The sequence below is a fragment of the Rhizoctonia solani genome, chromosome 12 (genome assembly GCF_016906535.1).
Source record: "Rhizoctonia solani chromosome 12, complete sequence".
Taxonomy (NCBI): domain Eukaryota; kingdom Fungi; phylum Basidiomycota; class Agaricomycetes; order Cantharellales; family Ceratobasidiaceae; genus Rhizoctonia; species Rhizoctonia solani.
The window spans coordinates 607624-633267 of NC_057381.1; the positions used below are offsets into that span (position 1 = coordinate 607624).

General features: G+C 49.4%; 8 protein-coding genes across 8 annotated transcripts; 1 reads left to right on the plus strand and 7 right to left on the minus strand.

Annotated features, from left to right (window-relative positions):
- Positions 1 to 872: 872 nt before the first annotated feature.
- RhiXN_11426 (uncharacterized protein) lies at positions 873 to 2054 on the minus strand (the record flags this gene model as incomplete). Its single annotated transcript, XM_043331241.1, has 5 exons — positions 873 to 895; positions 952 to 1090; positions 1140 to 1455; positions 1505 to 1857; positions 1887 to 2054. The coding sequence occupies 5 exons, from the start codon at positions 2052 to 2054 to the stop codon at positions 873 to 875; spliced, it is 999 nt and encodes a 332-aa protein (XP_043184751.1).
- Positions 2055 to 2376: 322 nt separating this feature from the next.
- On the minus strand, positions 2377 to 7945 carry RhiXN_11427 (pentatricopeptide repeat-containing protein 5, mitochondrial; the record flags this gene model as incomplete). The annotated part of the gene is made up of 11 exons (XM_043331242.1): positions 2377 to 2587; positions 2653 to 2670; positions 2735 to 3061; positions 3100 to 3850; positions 3904 to 3970; positions 5408 to 5790; positions 5928 to 6093; positions 6140 to 6489; positions 6537 to 6931; positions 6994 to 7240; positions 7303 to 7945. 11 exons carry the CDS (start codon positions 7943 to 7945, stop codon positions 2377 to 2379), a joined length of 3558 nt encoding a protein of 1185 aa, XP_043184752.1.
- Positions 7946 to 10046: 2101 nt separating this feature from the next.
- RhiXN_11428 (uncharacterized protein) lies at positions 10047 to 11005 on the plus strand (the record flags this gene model as incomplete). The annotated part of the gene is made up of 3 exons (XM_043331243.1): positions 10047 to 10147; positions 10564 to 10596; positions 10660 to 11005. The coding sequence occupies 3 exons, from the start codon at positions 10047 to 10049 to the stop codon at positions 11003 to 11005; spliced, it is 480 nt and encodes a 159-aa protein (XP_043184753.1).
- A 1220-nt stretch (positions 11006 to 12225) lies between these two features.
- Positions 12226 to 13440, minus strand: RhiXN_11429 (uncharacterized protein; the record flags this gene model as incomplete). The annotated part of the gene is made up of 6 exons (XM_043331244.1): positions 12226 to 12406; positions 12457 to 12645; positions 12697 to 12806; positions 12856 to 13005; positions 13038 to 13286; positions 13342 to 13440. 6 exons carry the CDS (start codon positions 13438 to 13440, stop codon positions 12226 to 12228), a joined length of 978 nt encoding a protein of 325 aa, XP_043184754.1.
- A 152-nt stretch (positions 13441 to 13592) lies between these two features.
- On the minus strand, positions 13593 to 17141 carry RhiXN_11430 (C2 domain-containing protein; the record flags this gene model as incomplete). The annotated part of the gene is made up of 17 exons (XM_043331245.1): positions 13593 to 13639; positions 13691 to 13982; positions 14042 to 14221; positions 14279 to 14419; positions 14474 to 14491; positions 14547 to 14643; positions 14704 to 14895; positions 14949 to 15301; positions 15357 to 15458; positions 15521 to 15711; positions 15762 to 15996; positions 16048 to 16068; positions 16121 to 16272; positions 16343 to 16566; positions 16695 to 16927; positions 16998 to 17015; positions 17061 to 17141. 17 exons carry the CDS (start codon positions 17139 to 17141, stop codon positions 13593 to 13595), a joined length of 2577 nt encoding a protein of 858 aa, XP_043184755.1.
- Positions 17142 to 17749: 608 nt separating this feature from the next.
- RhiXN_11431 (Ras-related protein Rac1) lies at positions 17750 to 18766 on the minus strand (the record flags this gene model as incomplete). Its single annotated transcript, XM_043331246.1, has 8 exons — positions 17750 to 17805; positions 17863 to 17996; positions 18054 to 18160; positions 18231 to 18412; positions 18466 to 18484; positions 18551 to 18589; positions 18652 to 18683; positions 18736 to 18766. 8 exons carry the CDS (start codon positions 18764 to 18766, stop codon positions 17750 to 17752), a joined length of 600 nt encoding a protein of 199 aa, XP_043184756.1.
- Positions 18767 to 19348: 582 nt separating this feature from the next.
- Positions 19349 to 20518, minus strand: RhiXN_11432 (uncharacterized protein; the record flags this gene model as incomplete). Its single annotated transcript, XM_043331247.1, has 5 exons — positions 19349 to 19583; positions 19637 to 19838; positions 19891 to 19958; positions 20011 to 20129; positions 20153 to 20518. 5 exons carry the CDS (start codon positions 20516 to 20518, stop codon positions 19349 to 19351), a joined length of 990 nt encoding a protein of 329 aa, XP_043184757.1.
- A 364-nt stretch (positions 20519 to 20882) lies between these two features.
- Positions 20883 to 21596, minus strand: RhiXN_11433 (uncharacterized protein; the record flags this gene model as incomplete). The annotated part of the gene is made up of 3 exons (XM_043331248.1): positions 20883 to 21157; positions 21210 to 21438; positions 21489 to 21596. The coding sequence occupies 3 exons, from the start codon at positions 21594 to 21596 to the stop codon at positions 20883 to 20885; spliced, it is 612 nt and encodes a 203-aa protein (XP_043184758.1).
- Between the last annotated feature and the right edge of the window lie 4048 nt (positions 21597 to 25644).

Below are 25644 nucleotides of genomic sequence, written 5' to 3' on the forward strand. Positions count from 1 at the left end.
ATCGCATGGTCACAGAAGACGCCAAGCAAGGCGTCAGTCGTGCTTCGTCTTGGTTCATTCGCAGAGATAACTTTGGATTTCATTCGATAAATATTATTAAGCTTCTTGTTACGTTGAGTGACAGATAAAGTTCGATTATTGGCTAAACATGGTTCGGTTTGTCTAGCCTCTATGCAGCGGTCGAGAACAGAACCCGGCGCCTATCATCAAAGGCGCGTAGAGTCAGTAAACTCATCCCAAACCGGTCACAATCATAATCCCGGGACCACTGAGAAATTTAGGCTCGGATCTTGAATACAGATATCACCTGGTTAATGAGTCCAAGGTACAACCACGCATAAAAGACGACGAGAATAAATATGTATCATATCGCACAGAAGGATGACAGGAGATAGAAAGAGACCAAATTCAAAATGCAAGTCGTAAGATGAAATCGGGGAGCGTAAAAGGCTCAACGGGGATAGGGCAAGACGAAAATACAAGCCTCACGCGCGAACAAGGGAGGAAGCTTGTGAGGCCAAAAAGAGGAAAAAAGAGGAAAGACTACGGAGGAAAAAACAAAAAACCAGACGCTAGGGGAGGAGTGATATTTAACTACACAATTTGCAGGGTGCGTAAAAGAGATAAATGAGAACATAGGTCAGCGAAAAACGATCCGGAAAAGAAAAAAAGGGGAAAAAATCCCCGGAGAGCCGCAGGACAGGCATGATAAGACAACCAACAAACAAATCTGGGTGCATCGTCCACAAGTGAAAAAAGGGGCCTGACAAAATGATGCGGTATATGTATCGACACAGTAAACTAACTCAAACCCAGCGCAGCCACCGACAGCGGTACTCAGACAAAGCAACAAATAAAACCAAAAATCCTCATCACAATTGGACGAGTAGATCACCTATCACAAACATCATAATCAGCATATTTTGATCGACTCGAGTTGTTTCAACTCACCAGCAACAATCTCATTCGCATAGCTCTCCATATCTTCCTTGTTCTTGTCCTTCCTCGCACGCTTGGGAGCAGGAGCAGGCGTATTGATCACAAACGGACTCGGGGCCATGCTTCGTCCATACTCTCCCTCAACCGGCTGCTGGGTAAATCGGGAAAGGCGTGTTAGGTCCCCTCTTGCGTTTCCTCACAGGGCTATCTTCGCTCAATATGTGTCTTCCAATATCAGGCGCAAGACCCAACGCCCGCGCGAGCTCTTCTTCCCCCTCCGCCAACGGAGTCTGTCCAAGAACGAGCGCGGCATGGGACCCAAGAGCAGTGGACATGACGGGTGTCGTGAGCGAACGAGTAAGCGCGCCCCGAGCCGGGACACGTCGCATGGGTGTGATATTTGCGATCGGAGACTCGAGCGCAAAGAGTTGTAACCGCCTCGCGGCAACCTTGGCCGCGTTGGTTCGAGGCGTTTCGGGCTCGCTCCCGTCTCGTCTACGTCCACTGCGACAACGGCTGCCACGAGTTGGGAGTCCATGTCGTCCCCGAATGCCTTGCCGAGCACTCCGAATCCACCACGACGATGATCGTCATCAAATGGCGAGAACAAGTATGTCGAGCCGATCGGCCCGGAGTGTTGAAGGAAAACGTGGGTCCGGGATGTACGGGCTCGCTGGGCGAAACTGATACCGAGGTGGTAGGCACAGGCGAAAGCGGGGACGAAGGTGGTAACGCGTTCTCTGGCCCCGACGCAGGCTCTCCAGGCTTAGTCAAGGGCTTCAAACGCAACTTTGGCTTAGCACCATCGCTCGAATTCGATGGGAGATCTTGCAATGGCATCGCCCGGGGTTCATCCTCCATCTCGTCGATCTCGTCAATCTCATCGTCCCCATCTTCGTCTCCCCCATGGTCTCCTGGCTCGCTGGCTGAGACTCATCGGCGGCTACTTTGCTCGCATCAAAGCCTTGTGCCGCAAGCCGATCGTTCCGTTGATCCATCCGCTTTTTACTCGCATACCGCTTTTTGCTCGCCAACGTCCGCTCCCGCTTCTCCATATACGTATTAATCACAGCTGCCTCATCCGCTGCGCGCCCCGATGTAGCATCAGCACCCATAAAATCGATAAGCACAAAATTGACTCACGTATCCCCCCCTTTTTTTCTTCGTCACCGTCCCTCGCTTGCCCGCCAATAGGATAACGTGCTTTTGACTGACATGTCGTCTCCACATGCTCCGGCCATTTGGACCGCCATAGCCGCATTTGCACAACAAGCACCGAATACGCTCGTGTCCTGCCCCAGGTTCCAAATTACGTGGGTACTCGGTGCCCAGCGCCTCGCGGCCAATATACATATGGGGCTCGAAATCTTCGTATCGCATGCCCTTGAGCGCGGCCGGGTCGTCAATAATAATTACATTGGGGTCGTTTCGATCGGGTTAACGTATTTGGGTCGTGCGATCCGAGGCGGCAACCGTCGCTCGAGATTTGGCTTTTTCTTTGGCAGGAGCAATATTTCCACCCTCAGAACCGGCAGACACTGCCGCAGTACTAAGATTTGGAGGGATTGGAAGTAGGTCGTCGCCGCAGCCAATAACGGCCCAGCAGTGATCGATCTCTCGCCCTCTTCCTCCGCCTTCCCCTGTGCATCTAAAATCGTGCTTGGTGCCTCCGTATACGTAATTGATCAGCATCTAACCTGCCGCGAAACTAACGACTGTTGTTGGGCAGTACTAAGATTTGGAGGAATGGGAAGTGTGGTCGTCGCCGCAGTCAATAACGGCCCAGCAGATCGACCTGTCGCCCTCTTCCTCCGCCTTCCCCTGTGCATCTAAAATCGTGCTTGGTGCCTCCGTATACGATTGATCAGCATCATAACCTGCCGCGAAACTAAACGACTGTTGTTGGGCATCAGCAGAACCATAGACGGTTGCCTGCTGGACCGCCAGTTGGGTTCCAAACGTCTGAAATCCCATGGGCTCAAATGCCGGTTGTCCATCTGCACCCGACAGGCCGACCAAGGGCGAAGACTGTCTCGAGGGGGTAGAACTTTTCATTCCAACCAAGGGACTTGATCGAACGCTGCTGGAAGGTCTGCTTCCGCTCGCCGCGCGCATAGGCGCGCTAGACGTACGATTCGGTTGTTTCGCCCGTGAGCTGACGCATTCTTTTTCATTCCCCGCTTGAGCTCAAGTGCGCGCATGTGCTGGTCCAAAGCGCCATACGACGGAGAACTGCCGACCCTCATACCGGCTCCAGCGCCAAAAACATGGGCAGGACGAGCGCTACCGGTGGATCGAATGGTATTCGTAGGAGAAGAGGAAGGTATGCTGGCCGCATCGCCCTCTGGAGATCGGTAAAGTCCGGGGGTAGGCTGCGAATCGATCGCGGTGCCCGAGGACCAGGCTTCAGGCCGGAACGGTTCGGCCTCGTCGACGGTTGTGGACGTATTTTGTGAGCTAGTTGCGCTGGCAGGATCTTGGGAAAAATCGGCGACAGTAGTAGAGGTAACGACTTGTTGTCCAGCAAACGGAGCAGCGCCGCCCAAGCGCTCGAAAATCTCGTAGACAGCGGCCGGCATGCCGGGTGGAGGACCAACAGGGCAGCGTGCTCGATGAGAATGATATACTTGGCTCCAGCGCTGGAGAACGGCAAGCTCGGTGGGAGCAAATGGGACTGATGTGTGGGGGATAGGCGCCGACTGGATCATTGAGTTCGGGGTGAAAAACGGATCGTCGAGAGAGTCTGGGCGAGCAGGCATTGGCGAATTAGAGCCCTGGCGGTGGGTAAGTATAGAGGGCGAGAGGCGCGTAGACGGATATGCTTTGGGTAACGGAGCGAATAGTGACCCGGTCGAGGCGCCTGCGTATGGGTCCATCACAGACGCTGCACTTAGTCTAACAAGAATATATACTACTTATGGTGAGTATACTTGCAGTATGTATCTACCCAAGTGGAGGACCTACCGAGGAGCAAGTAGATCACACACAATCCAGAAGACCGCCTCGTGGTGACCGAGGACAAAGTGGCAATCTGCAAAAAAGAAACGAAAAAAGTCAGTACACATGATCCTTAGCTCAGGAGATGCAGGCAGGAAGACGAAGCGACAACACCCCACAGAAATCCCAAGAAAATTAGAGCCAGAAATTGCTTGGTCGATATGTGACCCGCAAAGACACTCTCGCCGGCCTCGAGGACAAGATAGTCAGCCGACTCACACGCTGATATGAGCGTGATGCTATCACGTCACTATGTATGTTGAATGTTGAATCGCCAGGCGCACCTTGTACGCTGCACAGCGGTTCGCCACGGACAGTTGCCACAGCGCAAGAGACGATAGTGCCCAAAGCAAGTCCCGCACAGACAGCAGGCCAGCGAAGAGGGAAAGAAGCAAGGATATTGTATATTGCAGGTCCAGGGATGCTGCCCGGCGACCCTGCTTCACGTGATCGCGTCCTGATTATTTCCAAATTACCCGGGTTCGATTCACATAATCGGATCACCCCACTTGTCAAGACTGGGCCCAATGGTCCACCCTGCTTTGAGCATTTGGCATAAATTACACTCATTTAGAGCCCAATATCCTCCATATTTGTGCTCCTAGACTTTTGCCCCCCTTTATCCCAGATAGCAACCATTCAGCCACTGGCAACCCGCGTGGTCCCTTTAGCCGGAGCCGGGGACTACACCGCCACCCGCTGCATCCCGACGACCGAGGTGATCTGCAATGGGCTGGTCATGGTAATTTGGGCCTTATTGCACAGCACTGAAACACATGGACCAGAGAACAAGGAGAAGCTTCAACTCTATTTCACAGTGAAAACCTTGGTCTGTATGCGCTCAAATCGCTGTTCAATTTGTCAAATCGCTTTTGCTGTAATATGTATACTCTTTTCGCACCTCTCTAGAAACAGTATGAAATGTCAATGGTAAAGGAGCGACGTGATGAAGATTTTCTTTCTTTCTTTTCACTCCCGGATTCGTCTCTGGCACTCGGGTAAAAAGCCTGCTACATAGCCTTTTCTATTCTTCATCAACTTTTCTCGCTCTAAAGAATCAAAGCATAAGACACCGGACTTTCACTGCAAAATACATTCTCACACACCCTTATTTACATCAAAAGGAACAATGAGTCACCATTAGCACATGAGACATTATGTTTCAGGGCCTTGATTATATAGGCACTATTCGTACAATTTCATCCCTTTATCATATATGAAGGACGCAGAACTGGCCTCCTTAAACCAAGCACAGAGATTTAGCCTAAATTTCTAGCGCTTGTCACAAAATACTCATGCAGGAATGTGCTAAATTCTCACAAGCGCAACAATCGTCAAGCAAAACGCACAAATTTCAATATGACGTCATGGCGCTAAAAATGGCCGAGTCGTCTATGGCGCTAGGGGGGGTTGGTGGGCCTATACAGTACCACACCCCTACATTAAATCACATTGGAAACTCCCTCCTCACGTCCTCCAAAACCTTTGCCTGCCTCCCAGTCCTCCAAGCAAATGATACCAATGTCCTTAAAGTCTTCTCATCCGGCTTGATGTTCCCCCTCATATCAATAAACACCACTCGTTCCGCTTCTGAAAACTCGCCCAAACGACAGAGTGTCTCGACCCATGCGGTGTAGTTGTTGACTGTAAGTTTGGAACCATGTCTTCGTCGAAGCGTGTCCCATATCATTCGTGCCCTTTGAAGGTTTGAGCGTCCAGATCGACCCAGGGCATCAATGACGATCGAAGCAGATGCGTTGTCCCATCCTCGATCGCGGATTCGTTCCCAGATTGCGAGGACGCTGTCGAGTGCACTTACACGACCATATGCGAGCATCAACGAGTTTAATAGACCTGTGTCGGAGTAAGGTTGGTATCTAATTTCAAGAGCGTGTGTATTCTCTGAATGTGTTCGAGGATATGGGAATTATGTGCACGGGCCAATGCGGCGGAGGCGACGACGTTTATTGCGCTGTTAGGGAATACCTCACTCGAGGTTGGTTCGAATTCGCCTGGAGGATCGAGAGAAGAGTTCGCATACGCCCGAAGAACAGTCGAATATTCAGCTGGCTGGATGACATATCCCGCGCGTTGCATATCTCGCATGATTTCGTAATAGTGCCGCAGGAGGAGGCGCATATACCTCAGTTCTTCGCCCTAATATCGCTTCAACACTAGACAGTTCTCCCCACTGATCCGTTACTCCCTGTCGGAGAAGCTCATCTACATCTCGTGGAATCTTCAACCCTGCAAAGGCTTTTAAGATGGCGCGGTACTCCCGTTCTCCAAATGAACCCGAGTTGGGATCAATGACGCACGCATAAGCGTATGTCTTGAAAGCCGCTTCATGAGAGGGTGCATTTTGCATCAAAAGTATCGTAAGAGACGCGAGTGCAGAAAGAGGAGCAGGGGCTGCCGTTTGTCGAATAGCATTGCCAGACCGAGGAGTTGTCGGTGCTTGAGCGATCTGAGGGAATTTGATGCCTCGTTGGCGCATATCGGTAAGAAGCTCAACTGCTGCAGTAGATGCGCTTATCCTGTTTAATTCGTTCCCTACATAGCAATTGAGGACACGTCCATAACATGGAATAATGACCTACCCTTCCGCGAGGCTAGAGCTCTCAACAAAGCAGAGTATGTCCTGACCGTCGGCCCAGGGACAGTGATAGCGTCCTCTCTCCGCATCCATTTGTCGATATTGGTCCCTTCTTCGCCTTCAGGTCTGTCCTTCTCTTTATCGACGGGCCACGCAGCATGTACTACCTTGTATGCCCATAAACGATCGATGATTGGTATGTCCTCCCTCGCAACCACCCGGTCAAGCACCGTGCTTGTCAGGTTGACCCCACTCTCGGAAGCGGCTGTCCAAACTCCTACAATACCCGTGTCTTCTGTTTCAGGCCCGACTTGTTCTCCGATTCGCTCAATGGCAGCGTCGACGATTACGCCCCACGCGAGATCATCAGCTGGTACTCCTATTTCGTTTTCTAGCTTTCTCAAAGTGGCAGGAATGCGCTCGGATAAAGGAAGGGCTCGTAATAGTCCGGCAAGGAGAACGGAATCCGGCAATCGCCAGCTGCATCGAACGCTCTCAACACCTCATACGGCGCATTCTTGTCTTTCTGGCTCTCCACTCGTCCGACATAAACCATAAGAGAGGCCCAGACATGAGTATCTGTTATGTTTTGGGTCCCTACAATCTTTTCAAGCTTCTCCGCTACCTCCTTTCTCAGCTCCTGGTTATCGGAATTCAATAGGACCTCGAGGGCGGTTGACCAAACGCGTGGCTCCTTGCCCACTGACTCTGGTAATACTTTCAAAACAGCTCCGACCTCTTCCGGCCTTAAAGCTGCCAAGAGAGCGCACCAGGCTCCAGGAGGCGTTCGACGCCTATGTCTGCCATCTTCTGGATCAATGCTCGAACCTCGTCTGCTGAATTTCTTCCCCGATCTTCGCTCACAAGAACAATAGCGCATGCGATCAAGGGCCATACATCCGAATCGGGCTCTGGTGGAGGTGCCAGGGTGGTGACGATCTCGAGTGCCTCCACTGGCTGTCTAAGCATCGCCCGGGCGCGAGCTAGACAGAGGGTATCGTCCCGTGTCGGTTTACGCCCAAACGAAGGTCGCATTTCTGCATATACGCGCAAGGCCAATTCCAAATCTTCGGGTGTAGGATACTTTGCTGAAGTAAGCGTTTGAAGTAGACCGGAAAGATATGCGAATGGATCGTTTTGTATGTGTGAATCTCCTGCTAGACGAATAATAGTTTTTTCTATGCCATTTCTGGTTAATGTTAAATCCAGGGGATCGATATTGGCGGTTCGGTATGTCACAATGGCTTCGGAAAGATCTATGTACGGCTTGTGAAGAAGTGCCGATCGGACGGGGGGATTTTTTATCGAGAAGGGCGCGGAGTGTATCTGCAGTGTCTTGTAAGGCCCGTGAGGGATCAATAGCAGTGCTTCGGATAGAAATGTGACCAAGTGATTGTGATCGAGAGGGTCCATGTGTGGAAATAGAGCTAGCAGAGACCAAAGGCGCAAGGGATTGCTGGGGTGCCTTCCGAGTTAGCACGGAACGAATAGACATGTGTTCTGCTCCAAAAGTCATTTCTATCAACCAAACAGCGGAATAAACGGTCTTACCTTTAAATGGCTGTCCAGATTAAAATTGCCTCTTAAGCCAGGAAATCCCGTCAGCTTCCCGAATTTTAAATAATGACCTAGTACTTGAGTAGTTTTACTACTATTTAGTTAGTGCTCTATGTTGAAGTTTAATGGTCTGGGCGCCCACTGATAATCAATGCGCGGAGGACTCGAAAGAATCGCAAGAGGATCATTCAAGCGCAAACTAATTTCATATGACACAACAACAATAAGCGCCGCTCAACAAACAGCTGGGTCCTAATCTAATTGGAAACCAACCTCTGGTGATAATATTAATGATTCCAGTAGGGAAGCGTCTTGTGTTTTGCGGAGGTACAAGGGAATACCTACCTACTACTTGGCGTTTTCCTGGCGCTGAACTCGACCCTTTGTGCCCTTCGTGCGGCCGCGGGATCTGACGAATGTACGAGCCCAAACTAGGTATTTGCTACAAATGACCAGCGGTACATTTCATAGCAGATCGAATGTGGTTCACAGAGCATAATAATAACTGGAATGGTGAGTGTTCTTGTATGGTTTGCTTTGAACCACTGCCTTCCATCATCCCTAAGCTGAAGGCGATGAATCCAGATGCTAGTCTTGTAGCAAGGTAAAGCAACATCGATGTTTAGCTACTCGTTAACATACAAAAATTGACGATAAGAACCACTCCTCAGGACCTCTGGTATCAACCATGGCACTCAGTACGGCGCAAGTGAAGGGATTTTCCAAGTCGAAGAATTGATTGCTGGCATAGGGAACGAATTAACGCCATACCTACTTCCAAATGCATCAGAACAAGCTATATCTAATATTAAATCTGCACGATCAACTCCAATTTTGGCATCGCTGAGGGGGAGTGGAGATATACATCTTGGATAGATGATTGAAAGGATGCATTTTGAAGGGCATTGGCCAAGGAAGTGGGAAGCGTTTCAATCTTTCAATCTTTCAAATAGCTTAAATGGGCAGTTTTAAACATTTGTTTTCCATACAAGTATGCTTCAGTAAAATTATCCAAAGAGGGTATTGAATAGCCATACAGTAGACCGATGCCCGGTAATAGCAAGCATGTATTACATAATAAGTTACCTTGGGTTTATGTTTACCATTGCTTGGCCACAAGACACTGCAGTGAATTTTGGTTATTTGGGCGATTTGCGTCAGTGTAGTAAAATATAAGACTACAGCTATCACAGCATATGAGCGACTCTAGTAGGGTAATGGTGGGAAACATGCAACCAGAGATTATTATAGCGGCGTCTATCATGACACGGGGCTGAGGCCAGGACAGGTCAATAACATCACGGCGTCATTCAGAAGGAAGTGAGACCCACACTTTTCGCGTAAACATCAATATTTGGCTTTTTGTAACATTGTGACACTACTAATACCATACAGTCATGAGGTCAATCTCATGTGTATCAATAACATGAGCCATATCCAACGACACACCTTGACCCACATATCTCAACAAGGTGACGACCCACACCCGTTGTGGAGAACAGTCAGCACATGCTTCCCTCAGCTTTTTATCGATATCATAGGCCGAAGATACTCAACAACTTAGTTCCGGCAAGCTTGATATTCGTTCGTCACTTATGGGGGAGACATGAGAATGCATGCGCAATTGACAAAACGGTTTAAGATATATCTTTAGGTGAGACGGTAATTACTGGTTGCAACAGTGGCGCTTGGAGACAAATTGCACGTGTAATTTCCGCGCACAACACGCGTGTGCGGAGCTTACTTTCATTTCACGTGCGCTTGGAGACAAATTGTGCACGTGTAATTTCCGCGCACAACACGCGTGTGCGGAGCTTACTTTCATTTCACGTGCTTGCTGCCCTACAGACAGCAGGTCGAATTGTTCCCAAATTCCCAGCGATGACCGCCATCTGCACCAGTAAAGCCTTGCCGATTATGTGTATTGTTTGGGAAGTAGGCATGCATACATACGCGCATGCACCATGACGTGGGCATCAAGATCATTGTCACTGGAAACATGGAAGAGCGTCGTTCCGGCAACAAACAATCCTCCCCTGAAGAACGTGGAAATCCCTTGTAAGTAGATTAATTCATTGCATACGATTCGGATGCTCAAGTGATTAGAAGGTGCATCAAAGTGCTAGGCCCAACATGTGCGGGTGCCTAATCGCGGAAACACCTGCAAATCGGCTAAAAGCACATGATACCTCATCACCAAAATGAGAAACCCTGCAAAGAGCCTAGGAAAGAGCCTAATAGGCTACCTACCGGACACATGTGTCCACTTTCGCTTTGCGCTACATGCATATTTCGTTGCTTCATTCGCGCTATCAACCCACCAAGTTTAAACATGCAAATAACTCTGATCTCCGCTCGGGGCCATTACAGCCATGAGGCATATGCGTAGCTCGAGGCAGGTTCGAATAGACTCAATAAGGAGAGGGGGTTGTATTAAAAAGGCAACTTCGAACTTGACATTTCTTCATCAACAGTGGTCGACTACTTCAGCTTACACGTCTAGCAGTGTAAGTAATGAGATCCTAGCTAGAATACTCGAATGCTTGAGTTGACCAACTTACATTTAAAAGTGACCCGAATATTCATTACGGCGCCGGTTTTAAAAAGCACCCCGAGGCCTACCAGATTCGCGGGTTCTGTAGCGAAGCTAGCGAGAGCGAAGGTAGGGCCAACGGTCGACCCAGTCGTTCATCTACCGACCACCACCTAATAATAAGTGCTAATGGACGCGGGCGGAAATCCACTCCAGCCTCTTCCACCCCCAATCCCCCCGCCGCCGCCTGTGCCAATGATGATACCGGCAGCTCCCAGCCAGCTGACCCGGTACCACTGTTACAATCATTATGGGGGATACATGGTATCCATTCGCCCCGGCTCATTGAGACCAAACATGTCAACGCGTATAACTGGATCTAGGGAACATCGAGGGTATGTTCTCACGCTTGGACTGCGTTTGTCTTGTCTATTCCCTCCTCAATCATTCATTGCCTGGACCCCTTATCCACCCGGAACGGGTTTCAAAGATGTATACGCGTAGAGTGTATCTACCACTACTGTTCTAAAATAGTTTCCCCATACACGGTCCGTAGAAGATGAATTGCTATACCCTGACGAGCTTGAACTCACACGTCTGGAATGTGCACCGTGAACCCCAAAAGTGCGGAAAGTCCGCAGCATGTCCGAATTTCGCCAACCACCCGCCCCCATAAACCCCCGATCCCCATCCGGATGACACACAGGAGTGACCTGGAGATGTAGATGATCATGAAAACGATGTCAGGATCTTGGGGATATCCGAGATATAAACCAGCAATTCTTGTGCCAGGAAAATCCACACTTTTGGGCTCCATTGTGAGGAATGTATGCGTGATCTAACAGTTCATAAGCATCACGTTCGGTTCCCTGGACATGAATGACTTACCCAACAATAGCCTTTTATCGACTGAGTTAATAACTGAAGAAGCAGGCAAGAAGATTGCAAATATGAAAGAAATTGGACTCAAACTTAGAGAAGCCTCAAGGTTCTATTTAGTTGAGCATGGGCTCCAACCCCGCTATGATTAATGCAGAGAAGCCTCGCGTTACGCATGTCGATTATGCCGAGTGTGATGCGAGTTGGTATTTTGGTGAGACCGATCGTCTGGTAGCCACCCCTTCATCGCGTTGAGCACACCTCAAAAACGCAAGTAGACGTGTATCTAAGAATGCGTATACCTTTACATAGGCACGGCCTAACCACGAGGAATAGCCACATGATATAATCTGGGCCAAAACGCCACAAGGAGCGCAAATCCCTCGTGTAGATCATTCCGAGTGAAGCGATTTACGATACCAAGGACCCAGGCCTTGAGCAGAGAGGTGGAACATTGATCCCAGTAGGTCTAGACTTAGTGTATTGACTAAACATCTTAAAACTCGTAACTTAAAAAAAGCACGACCCAAAAACGAGTTCAGGGGGAAGAACGGGCACTGTATTCACACACACACACAAAGCCCTGTACAATAAACAAAAGACGGAATCTGAGACCTAAAGCATCAAATAGTGTTCAAATCAAAAGGAAAGGAATCGATACAGCACGGGGAAATATTGGATTGGGTATAGATAAAGAGGAAAGAGTTGATTGGATAGCTTATCTTTAACGTGGTAGGGGTGGAACGGGCGGGACAGGAGATGCGCGTGAGGCCCGCCACGATCTTCTTCCTTCGCCATTTGATGACATCGGTGGCCGTAGCCTGGGCTGAGGGCCCCGTTCCGCTTCGCCTTGCATTTGAGCTTGGATGGCAATTTGTTGGCGGATAAAGTCGCTTGTACCAGGCCTGCGTGGCATCCGTAAGGACAGGCTCAGGAAAATAGCTGGTTGACTGACCTCATACGCAAGATACGCATAATTATATCAGAGTTGTTATTCTGGTTCTGTTTCTTCTTGTCTTTCTTCCGTTGCTTGATAGTACCGAGACTGTTCTGGGAATACACTGACTTGGCCCGACGCATAGTACCCTGTGCGCTGCGCAAGTTCTGCTGCATTTCGCGCACACATTGCTCCATTAGATCGTCACTTTGGGGGAAATCAGTTAACACGAAAATAAGCCAATAGCGACGCGCTTACGTCTTCCAGTCGTAGTATAGCGGGACAGTCATCAAATCACGATATTTCTTGTTTTGAAGCAGCTCGTTTGACAAGCCGTTCCCATCCGCGTAGAGGTAGTTTTGCAAGAACTACACCTTGTATCAGTCACATGCCTCCCAAAGAAAGCGTTCCACATACCTTGAGCCATTTGAAGACAATTTCAACCTCCTTCTGCGCCAAAGGTTTCATATCTGTCGGGACATCGCTCAATGGGGCAGTAACAAATTCTCCAGCGTGCCCAATATCTCTTTCCACATCTTGACCATGATCATTTCCTGCGTCGCTGTGCTCAAATTCGAGTGCAAGACCGGAAGATTTACATCGAAATGGTCGAATAGGGGCGCGATAGCAGCTTCGATCTCTAAATCGGTCATTTGCTCGGTCTGCTTGCGTAGTTGTTGGCGTTCCTCGGGTGGGAGTGGCACGGCCGGTTCGTTGATCGCGCCCACTGCGGTACGATACATAGATGTAATACCACCAATGGCTTTCTGGTAGTCGTACACGGGCTTGCTCTTGATCAGAGACTTGAGCGTTTGTCGAGACAGGCTGTTTCGAATAAGGGGTGACACCTTGGGACGGAGATTAGAATGGGTCATATGCCGAATTAGGCATCGAAAAACATACTTTGTTGACGAACACACGCGCCATTTCGCCTTCAGTTCGCTTCAAAGAACGGAATGCACGGCCAAAGTAGAACATGACATCGTCCTTTTCGCCTTCCATGCTAACGCGAACGAGTATTCGGCCAGCAGGTTCAAGGTCAAGCCAAAGGTCATGGGTCAAGAAGTCCCCGAACCGTCGTGGGTCAAGGCAGAGATATCCCCGGCCAACCGTGTCATGGTTTCCGACGAGTTGCCGGTCACGAACGGATGCCATCACCACAAGGGGTTCTCAATGACGGTGATATCAAACGTCTCCTCCCCTACATGCAAGGTCATTACCAATCCCATGCATACAACCCGAAGACACTCACACCGAGGATTAAGAGTATCATAAATCGTCTTGGTCTTGGCCAACTTGTTCCCGTGTTCATCACTAAACACCACAAATGTATCAAGCATCGCCGCTGGGTTATTATCCACCGAAACAAGGTTTTCGGCCTGAACAACCTTGACCGTAAACAAATATCGGGCCTTGTCGTTCTTGTCTGGGGGAGGCGGGGGTTGGTCCTCAAGCGCAGCAACAATCTTATCGATCTGCATCTTGTTCTGAATATTGTCCAGCAGCTTCCGTGCAGCCTCAATATTATTCAACTTGACGCAAGGCTGAAATCACATCCATATTGGTGAGTTCGGCGTTACGACGGGTGCCGGCTAGGACATACCTCGGGAGTAAAGTTGAACACCTCGATCTTCTTTTCGCCGACGCTAACATACTGTTTGGCCTTTTCCAACCAGGCTGATTGTTTCTGCGGTTGCAAGTCTGTACCACTGCGCGGGAACATCTCATGTTCAAACAGTTCTTCAATGGACCTGCAATACTTCTCGATGGCCTGGCTGATAGTCTAGATCACTCGTCAGGTACATCCATGCCTATCTCAATTAGCTCCAAACAAACTCACAGAAGCCAATCTTGTCATGAAGCGTGCATTGTGATACTCATCGGGCCATTCGAGATCCAAAATAAATTCTATTGGGCTGTTCAAAGAGCCGAACAAATCAACGACGGATGAACTGTTGCGGTCCTCCCCTTCCGGCACAAACTGAGTTATATTACGGCGATCAGTAAGGGTAATTAATGATCTGACAAGAAACACCTTATCTTCTGCAATTGCCTATGACAGATCAGATCAAACCAATGTTTATAGAAAAGCGCCTGATTAAACTCACAGCTTGGACCCACTGAAGCGTCTTACTGTCGGTGCTTCGAATCCAGTAGTGCACATATGGCTCAAAGTATCCAACCAAATCAAAGGCAACTCCTGAACTGAAAAGGTGGCACACTTCCTGTGAGCGTGGACAAATCAAGTCATCCCTTTGTACTTACTCTGGGCAAAAGGCGGCGTGCAGTTTGAGGAGCGACCCCACTCGTCGGTAAAGATTAAAAACACTATCGATGGAAGTGGTTGGAGGATTGGCCGTGCATGTCGCATTGTATAACGGCGTTCGTTGATCTTCGAGATCTCCGAGATAGAGGGGAATCTGGCTTTCGACTACGAGGGACACCAAGTCTATGTTCCTGCAGCAAGAATCAGCCATACCGCGAATGGGGAAACAGTCTCTGGAACATACCCGGTCAACGGCTCGCCAAACTGTTTATCTAGCTTCTTGGCCGTCTTTTCGACCTTGGTGGAGAGCTCCAACAATGGGAACGATATGTCCGGGTCTTCTAACCCAAACACGTCGTTGCTCGTTTCGGTATACTCGTGAACGGCCGTCGTACGAATGTGATCGGACAGTTCTCGAAGCCGGTTCGCGATTTCGTCCTCGTAGCGCGCCAACAATTCATGTCCGAGCAGGCGGAGAATATCATCGAATTGAAGAATGGCATTTGGGTTCAGCTTTGTGAGTTCTCTGATGGAATGATAGATCATTCCTAGCAATACATTGTACAACGCGCCATATATGGTTGATAGGTAATCAATCTGCTCGAACCATTAGCACAGTGCCCTTGCAAAAACAAGCAGAGAAGATACACACATCTGGCAACGGCCATAAATCCAACGCCGTCTCTGAAATAGTTTTGTTGACCACCTGCAATGCTTCGGGGACACACTCCAAAGGAACCTCTTCACGCTCATACTTGTAGCGCACGACATCTAGGAACACGATACACGGTACGTCTGGAGTATCCTCCAGCGTACCGCGCACTCATTGATGATTTCGTGGTTTCGTTGGCTGAGGATAGTGAGGGACACCTCTTGATCTTCTGGGAGGGTAACCATCGCGCTCAGGTCCGCGTCCACGCACAGCTCCACTAGCCGCTTGTATGCTTTTTTCGGGTTCGGAGGAATGTATGTGAAGGAATCGGCTGTTTCTATCTCTGCATCGCTATCTCCGATTGATATCGTCGAGAACCGATGGAAATGGAATCGTGTCGTCCACCGCTCGCGTCCCCATATATGGACTCGGGACGTGCAGCAACAGCACTAGCAACCGTCGAGGAAATTTCCGAGGGGGTAAACTTGGCGAGAGCAGGATTGTGACGGATCATAGCCACCATAAGCTGAGACAACTGAGAGTTTTCAGTCGTTTTCCAATGATTGTAGGCCGCATCGTTTTGGAAATCTTCACGACGGCCCGGAAAGGGCATTCCGACCGTGATGTTCTTGAGACATGTCTGAACGAATGATTAATTATCAATCAAATGAAGGAGAACGAGATGATCTACCTTTAAATCAACTATTGCCGCCTAAATGCCAATTAATACCTCCAAAAATAGTCAAGGGGCTAATCATACTGACCCTATCGGTACACACTCTAGCCGCAGCGCTAACGTCCCTTTGCAACTCGGCATCCTCAATCCCAAACAGCTTTCCGACCGTCTGAACAAGCGGCATATCCGCAATCGAAGTCTCGGACGGAATCTGCACCCACGAATCCCTCTCCTTGGCGGCTTCCTGCTAACCGCCGAACTCGGCCCACTCGACGGCTCCTCCTTGGGCACCGTAACCTTGTTCGCGTACATGTCCAATCGCGAGTTGAGTTCGGCGGAACATGGTGCACGCTGCGAAGGGTCTCTCGCAGGATGCGGATAAAAATAGCAACCTGCTTGTTGAGCTCGAGTTTCCATCCGTCGGCCTCGGAGAGCTGCTTGTCCTTTTTGAGGATCGTAGTCGAGGACGTGACGTACATCAGAATAAGTTCCTCGATTCGGCGGTTTTCTTTCATCTGTTGACAAATTTCTGGTCTTTAAAGTTGCCCCAAAAGGCGGCTACAGTACGACGCGTGTACTGATCAGTGTACCTACAGGAGGGGGAGGGAAGAAGCATAAGACGAGCTGGTCGAATATACAAGGTCCAAGTTCAGATTACGAACGCAGCATCTTTCCCAATCGCAATCCTCTGCAACTTTTCGTCGATGGCCTTGATAAAGTCCTTGGGGAACTTGACTTCGCGACCCTCGCTCCGGGGAATCAAGTCCGCAAAGTTGATCAATTGCGAGAGACGAGATGACTCGGGGCGCGAGGTGGCGGGAGTCGTGGGGGTCTCAGCGTCGCTTTCTTCTTCTTGCGGTTTGCGTGGTCGTGGTGTGATGAGTACGAGAGATACCTATATAGACGAAATAATTTCGTATCAGGGATAGGGACTGGAGACAGACAGGGGGCCGAGATAGACTTACGCGACTCGAAGGCAATATCTTCCAATACAACACATGTCAGCAAGCAGTTCCGCCATCGAGTACAACTAGCTCGACGCACTGATAGAGCTGTGCATCGGTCAACCGACCATTGGCCACCGTGCTCCTCGTCGAGTTGACAGACATCTCTTTCCGCGGGGGTAAATTCGGTTTCTCAAAATCTCAGATTTCCGCGAGTTAAAAGTCTAGTTGTACAATGAATAGCCCCAGCCGCGCGAGTCGCAACCCCAGTAAGAGCAAAAGAGACAAGAGCACAGCCCACAGTCGTCGAAGTCGAGTCTACAATGGCTAGATGTCGATTATGTCATCCCATTCATGGCGTTTGTGCCCTTTACGGCGCCAATCGCCCAGGCTCCCCGCGCGCCCGCAGTAGCACGGCCGCCAACTACCTCGGTCTCGGGCCCGATTCGCTCACGGTGACCGCGGCCCCACACTCACAAAGTACACGCATTTTCAGCACACGCAAAAAAAAATCTCTCTCTAAGTTACGAGGTAAACACAAACATCATCGTCGCAGAGGCTCCAATAAGCAGCCCCTATTCGAGGGGGAGATACAACAAGTCAAGCAAGCACGACCCATGTCGAGATCAACACAAAAAGAGAAAGAAAGGGAAAAGAAAATAGGGTCAGGAGAAGCAACGCAGAGAGGGGACGGGATAAATTGTATGTTAGAGAAACAACCGAGAGTTCATCAACGGGGGTCGTGTCAACGTCGTTCTTGGGGTCGAGACGGATCACGCTACAATGCATCCACCGCTCTTCTTCTTTGGCTGCCTGGGAGCAGGAGACACTGGACGACATGTCAATTCCGATTCACACACGTTCACCCGATCGATTTGTTACTCACAGACCGACCGAATAGCCTCGTCAAATACGGTCTTGAGGCCCTTTTGCGTCAGAGCCGAACACTCGAGGTACTTGACAGCCCCAATGTCCTTGGCCATCTGCACACCCTGTGGGTACGAAATCGGAGCCATTCGGCTGCAAAAGCGAGTCAGTAACCCTCCGAAGAGAGCCCATCAGAACACAAGCACGTACCGGTCCCGGAGCTTGTCAATCGTCGCAGGATCATCGCGCAAATCGAGCTTGGTGCCAACAAGCACGAGAGAAGTGCTTGGAGCATGATGCGAAATCTCAGGCCACCACTAGAACCACAGGACACGCACGCATATTACAAACAATACTCGGAAGAATTCAATCCAACGCTAAACCCACCTTGGTTCGCACGTTCTCAAAACTGGGGGGACTGACGAGCGAGAAGCAAATCAGGAACACGTCGGTTTGGGGGTACGACAGCGGACGCAGACGGTCATAGTCTTCTTGTCCGGCCGTATCCCACAGACCAAGCGAGATGGTCTTGCCGTCGACCATGACGTTTGCGGAATAGTTGTCAAATACTGGTCATGCCCGATTAGTCCAACACGTAAAAAACGGGGGTGATTGAATATACCAGTTGGGATATATTCGCCCTGAATTGGGGAACAATTAGATTAGTGGGGGGTGGTTCCTTTGAGCGTATTTGGAATGTGACTTACGGGGAACGCATTGGTCGTGTAGGAGATCAAGAGGCAGGTCTACATGTGTCCCGGTCAGTAAAGACGAGAGCACGAGGTACAATGACGCAGGGGGCATGTACCTTTCCGACGGCACCATCACCAACAACGACACCTATCACCTGATATTAGCCATGAGAATGGTGATGACAAACAGCACGACGCACACTTGATACTGGTTGGCTGCATGTTAGACATCGTGATAACAAGTCTCGGTTTTTGGCTTGGTCAAGAGCAAGTAACGCGGTAAGAAGGTGGATCCTGTACACGACCGGCGTGTGTGTGTATGTTAGAAAAAAGAGAAAAAAGAGAAGAAAAAGGATTCAATAACGAGATCGAGGAAAGGAGAAGGATAGCAAGCAAGAGGGGCAAGAGGCAAGAGCACTGCCCTAGTTCCCCCCTGTCGCAACAAATAGATTCCCCGCCACATAAGACGATATTGGACAACTGACCTTGGATTTCAAGTCGATTACAAGTCGTCAAGGGAGAGAGAGAAAATAAGGGAGAAAACGCTGTGCACGCGCGGAGCTCGTCCCAAGTCCAGGTAGTGTTGGTGATTGTGGTGAAACGAGCTAGAACGCACCTGGCACGTGCTCGTCCGGTCTCTATCTCCTTATCCAGCACATCGTTTAACGGATGTCTACAAATACCATATGCCGCAACGGGATATGATTGCTCGACATCGGCTAGATAAAAACGAGCCTATTCTTCGACCTCGACAACTGATCGTGGAGCTTAATCAACTCAAATTCTACAGTACAATACATTCACTCGGTAATTTCACTTGCGTGCTCGCATGCGTAAATACAATTTTACTTCAAATTTAGCTGCCTCGGCCTCTGCAAGCTTGGTCTTGAACAACGCCTCGGCCTCGGTCCACACCCGCGCCTCGCTCCTCTTTGGAAACTCCAACAGCGAGGGTAACAGATCCGAGCTGAACTGCTCCGAGGCCTCGCGAGGTAAGAGCGTCGGCAGATGGTCAATCGAAATAACCGTCATCGGCGGGTTACCGGCCCTAGGAGAAGAGTGTGTTAGAGTTCAATCTAGGACCAAGCAGGATTTACGTACGCTACTTGGACCGGCACAGTGGGCTTGTCAAACGTGGTATTAATGCTGTAAATTGGAATCGGGTTGTTCGGGTTGGTAGTATCGCAGCTAACGTCGACGACGACACTCAATCTCCTGTCTTTGCCTGCTGCGTTGATCTGCTCATGTGTAAGGAAGGACGGGATCTTGCTCGAGAGGTAGATGCAGTTGACAAAAATGTCCACTAAATAAGAATGATTAGAGCCGGTCCTCAAACGCATTCAAGGTAAATTTACCATCGAGGATTTCCTGGAATGGACCACCCTTGGCGGTCTCTTCCATATCCCACTTGAGAATATCGTCCCTATAAATCTCCATCAAAAATGGCCGGAACAAGATAAATGCGCACAACTCACTCGTCCAATCCGACCTTGCGGAACAAATCCACAGCACCACGCCCACATCGTCCAAGCGCACCGATAACCAAGGCCCGGACCTTGCGCCCTCCAAGAACGCTCTTGACAGCTTCTACCATCTTTCCTTCGTTTGCATAGGGACAAGTTCGCCAAGCGTTCCTCCCTCGGACTGAGCAGCGTACGCTAGACAGCCGGCAGCACCCGCGAATCCAGCATGGTATCCAAAGGCAGCTACTCGTCGTCCAGACGCGTCAGTGAGAAACTCGAGATCGTACAGTGTCCCTCCGCCATGGTAGAACCGAGCGAGAACGTCCGCCCAGCCCCCTTGGCGCTTGTAGCAGTGCGCAAACTGATATGAGTATGAGGGAGCGGGTCGGTCGAGACTGGGAGCTCTTGTGATATCAAATCCAGCGTCGATGAGCTTCTTGGCCGTTGTCGGAGTCAAAGCCGCACGGCGCTCAAACTCCTTCTTTTCGCAGCGCAACCAGAATGTAGGGCGGGCAGACATCGTAGTTCAGTCGAGCTCCAAATTATCCGATTTGAACCTTTTAAATGACTGAATGTGGTGAGTCAAGTCGAGTAATTTCGTCGGCATAGGTCGGGGATAAGAAATCAGGCAGATCAGTGGTCGATCACATGATCACGCAAATGAAAGAGTAAAAAAGATAACCAGTCATCTCAATGCAACTAATCATTTCTACGTGAATGCATAATATACAGTGGTTATAGAGATCAGAGTGAGTGATCGTATGATGTATCGAAGTAATAGAATAGACATGTAATAAATCAAATGAAAGAACGAAAGTAGTCTATGAACCCTTTTGAGAGTATGTGCATGTGGGCAAGCTAATATAGTTGGGGTGGAAGGGGGCTTAGAAGAGTCTGACGCAGCCGGTCCCGATGACAACGGCGAGGAAGGTAATCAAGAGGGCGAACCAGATACCAAACGCATAAGCGCAACGCCATGCCCATTTAAGCTCCGCCAAACGGAGAAGCGCCATCTCTTCTCGCTTCAGCTGGAGCTCGTAAGCATTCTTGGGCGCAGTAGGCGACGCAGGTGCAGACTCGAGCGAGGACCCAGACGTCGACTCGTGATGAAGATCAGAGATAATGATAAACGCTCCAACCAGCCAGAAAAGCGGGAAAACTACCCAAAAAAGTCAGCACCTGGTAACCATTAATTGAAGATGGAAACCTACCAAATCCGTACTTGAAAAGGTACGACGCTAGCGTTACGGGGTCTTCCACCGTCTCGTAGCTGGGTGCTGGTTGGTAGTATGGTGGTGACTCGGGCTCAGCAGGGGCTTGAACCTGCTCGGGGGAAATGAATCCCATCTCTGCCAATGCCCGTGCCAACTCCTCTCCTTCACTCGTCCTCTCCGGGACTATATTCGAAAAGACTGCGTCCTGGGGAGCGGGGGGCATGCGCTGGATATCTTCCGGTTCGGCGTCGATGGAAATCACTTGTACTTGGACACTCCTCTCTTCGCGCGCATTCCAAACCAAGCAGTCGACTCGCGTGTAGGCTCATAGGTAGACTGAGGATGCTCCGAAGTGGACAGGGCAGTATACTGGGCAGTGGACATGTTGGATAATCTCGAATATCAGGAGGGATTAAGCTCAGAGCGCAAGGGGCGGGGGATCTGAAGCACATCCTTCCTGCCCCGACATCCAATTATATACGTGGACACCATCCAGTTCTAGTTGCGCCGCTTTTCAGTGCTGTGACCCACCGAAGTCTGTTTCCGTGCTCTCTGGTGGTGTCGAGAATATTGCAAATTCGGTCGAGAGGCTCGGCGCTTATTACCGGAAGGGGGTTTGCCCACTCGGGTGTCCCCCTGCTCCGTGTGAATGAACTACTGGGCGCATTCCCATTCGCATGTGCCCTGAGTAGCCAGGATCGCGGGACACTGCATAAACTCTTCCTTCTCAGCGAACAGAGCCGGAAATCCAAATGATACTCCATGATCGTGCCTCTGACTGAAACCGACATTGGCGACAGACAGCCCATGTATCTATGGATTCATCAGCTTCTATCAAGTCATCCACCGGCTTTTGCTGACTTTGTCATTCGTCTTCATTCATTCAGAATCCACAATTCATTATCCCATGTCTATCATTTCGTGGTCCAGATCGACCCTCCTTCTCCTCCCCTTGTCCTCTGTTCAAGTCATCCACCGGCTTTTGCTGACTTTGTCATTCGTCTTCATTCATTCAGAATCCCACAATTCATTATCCCATGTCTATCATTTCGTGGTCCAGATCGACCCTCCTTCTCCTCCCCTTGTCCTCTGTTACGGCAATTGCTGATCACCAAATACGGTGTTAATATACCCACACTTAGCAATGAATTATACGCTCAAAATACCCATAAACAGTTTTGTATAATCTGCTTTCGGACCATCTCGGGGATGAGCAAGTCAATCGATACTCAGGCTTTGCCCTTGTCTCAATACATCCCATCCTCCTCAACCCAATCATTGCCCCCCAATTCATTCCGATTCTACTCCTTCTGTTTGCCTGTCTGCCAGACGAACAAATCTTGTCACGTACCCAAATAATCTGGACGCGTATAACATCCTGACGCGAGACAAAGGAACAAGCAAACGCGTGCGTGTGATATATATGCACCGATTGTGATCCCCCGTTGTCCTGAGTGGCCAAAAATGCGTAAATTGGTTTCAGAAAATGATATTCCAGATGAATACTCATGTGAGGTAAAGAACATTACGGTCATTGTGTGCGCCTCATGCCCTAGTGGCAATACATAGAACATTCGGAGTTTGTAGCTCAAGTCATGCCATGAGGTCCGTGTTCTGGCGGGACAATCGAGGGGGATCTTCAGGAAATTCTTGCCGCCGTGCTCGGTCCCGCGCATACACCGGTTCATTCCCATCTTCTAGTAATCTATCAATCCCACTTTCACAAACTGACAAAGCACCCACAGCTTCGTCTGAGCTCTCAATCGTAATACTTTTATCCGCTCAGAAACATCCACATCGTTTAACAGAAACACCTCATCGTGAAAGAGAAACCGCATTAGTATTCTAGGTATATACCCCACCACATACGCACACTTGTTTCTAAAAAACCGAAAAACCCATACGAGTGCGCCACCGACTCGCCGACACTTCCACCTCTTAACGCCGATCATTATTACCTTAACGCCGCGAAACAAATTACAAATTAGCTGGCTGACTAGCACCCTGATTGACATGGATACCCGGACGGGCGGAGTTCGTTGGTGGATGGTCCAGTCGGGAGGGCGGGTTAGCCTGGCTACGCATGTACCCGACCACGGTCGTCATAGCTGTGCGTCGAGAACAAGCACAAAGGAATGAGACTACCGAAATTAAATGCGTGCGAGCGAGAGAGCGTTAATAATGTTCCTAGGGATCATTCCTTCGGTTAATCATGTCCGTTTCATTCCAGTTTGGTTATGAGGGATGTGAGTACGGTATTTCTAGATTGTCAGGCTGGGTGTTCATCTTGGCACAAGCTCACGTCGAACGCGAATCATCAGTCAGACGAACCTTCCTCGGCAGGGAATGTCTCAGATTGGTAAGTATAGCGACAGGCGGAACGGATTTTGATCACGGAATGTGCAAACGTTAAGAGAGGCTTTTTATGGAAGTCGCGATACAGATCTCTCACTCAGGCTTGTGCTGTTCAAATGTAGATGTGCGGCGAGCACTTGAGATCGCAAGTAATATTGCGTGCAACACTATCGTTTCTCAACAGCAAAAAACTCATCAAACGCTGTTACCCTTCAGCCTACACAGGATGCATTTATAGCAAATATGATATGGATATTGGTATTTCAGCCAACTTGTAAGCAGTGTCACCTACTAACAAAGGGTTGCTTTCGTTTATGAGCTAAAACCTCTTTCGTCAACTCTCACTCCTGGAGGGCATTCCCCTTGACTGTCGTGTCATCGCATCGGGACGGTTGACCATACTGGGTTCGTTAGCTGAGCTTCGTCCAGTCCAATGAGCACGCCGGGAATGATAAGAGAGACGATGGTTTAGAAAAAGTGATGCATGATCATTTCAGATGAGGACCGTAGCGGTTGGGTGCGATAGCCCTAGAGCAGACTTATGGAGTTTTTCTACATGGGATTGAAGTTGAAGGATATATGCGTTCTTAGTGATGGGCAAGACTGCGTCACAACGATTGGATATGGATCTACGTGGCTATTTCCATGAAAATTCCTCTGTCCTAAACGTGCCACAAAATTACATTAGGCATCATCTGTCACGTGAAGATCTAGACTTCTATACCCGACTTCACCGAGGTACCGTAAGCCTAAACGGTACTTACACAAGATCATCCTAGGCCTAGGCACTCATCTGAGGGGTTTAATTACCATATATATCTCAATTCGAGGCCTGTCATAGGGGTTTACTTGACCAGTTAGCGAGTCAGTAATGTCTGTGCCGACGATCCACGACGGGATGCACTACATGCAAAGTCAAGTGGGTGTTTGCTATATTATTCGACATCATTACCTTGTAACTTACGTCCCAGTACGAAAACAGACGCAAGAAGTGCGACGAAGCCAAACCCCGATGTTCACGATGCCTCGCCTCTCGTGCGGTTTGTCTATGAATACGTGGAACACCCTGAATATATCCATCGAATAAAACGGACAAAACCGGCCCCCCGGCCCCCGCGCGCTCCGAAGATGGCGCCCTCTTCCTCGTCTAACCCAGCAATCGCTGAAAACGCAGCTATACTTGAACACACAACCTCTCTTGAATCATGGCCTGCCAACACCCAGCCCATTCCCAATTACACTGCGCCTTTGAATGTTGTTGATTCTCTTCTGTATTCTTCCTCCATTCCTTCACAGCCACCTCTTGATGTCAGCCTAACTATATACCACACCAGATCTGGTTCAACTACCAACTGATGTTCGGCAGGTGTACAGTGCAGGCACCTTTATACCTAGTCCAGTGGATGATGAGGGCGATGACAACGATTGGGAGGGGTTTACAACCTGCTATCATAACTCCTACCATGGATAGAAATTCAAAGGAAAATACGCTACCGTTTGTGTTACAGTCTTGTAGGTCTCTGAGCATCACTGCATTACTGTTCAACTGACACAAATGATATTATATGCTTAGATGCACGATGGGCTATTACTAGCACATTTGAACCCCGAAAGGCAGCATACGTCTTACGGAATCAGGTTTTTGAGTGCTTCTACTCCCAGAGTTCGCGAGAAAGAGTTATCTTGATAGCGAACGTGATGAACATGTATGCGAGAAGCTTGATAGTTGATGCCTCTGGAACATCCATTCTCAATCACGTAGTCTCAAGCTTTCAAGCCGGTAGCTCTCGCTTTATGGCTGCAGCCTTCCTATCTCTGTACCGGAAATGCAAAATGGTATTGGTGCATTGGATAGTATGCTTGAGGTATGAATAACAAAATGAGGACTCGAATTCGCTTATAACTCAATGACAAAAGATACTCTCACTTCAAATAAGCACGCAACCCAGACTCGACTGCCTCCAGTTGTTTGACTATGCTGCCCCTGTTTTCCGACAAGTATGCCCTGAGCCTCTAGGGTTACCCGTGGACCTTCCGAAAATCTTAATGAATCCTTGCCTCAATCTTCGACATTTCG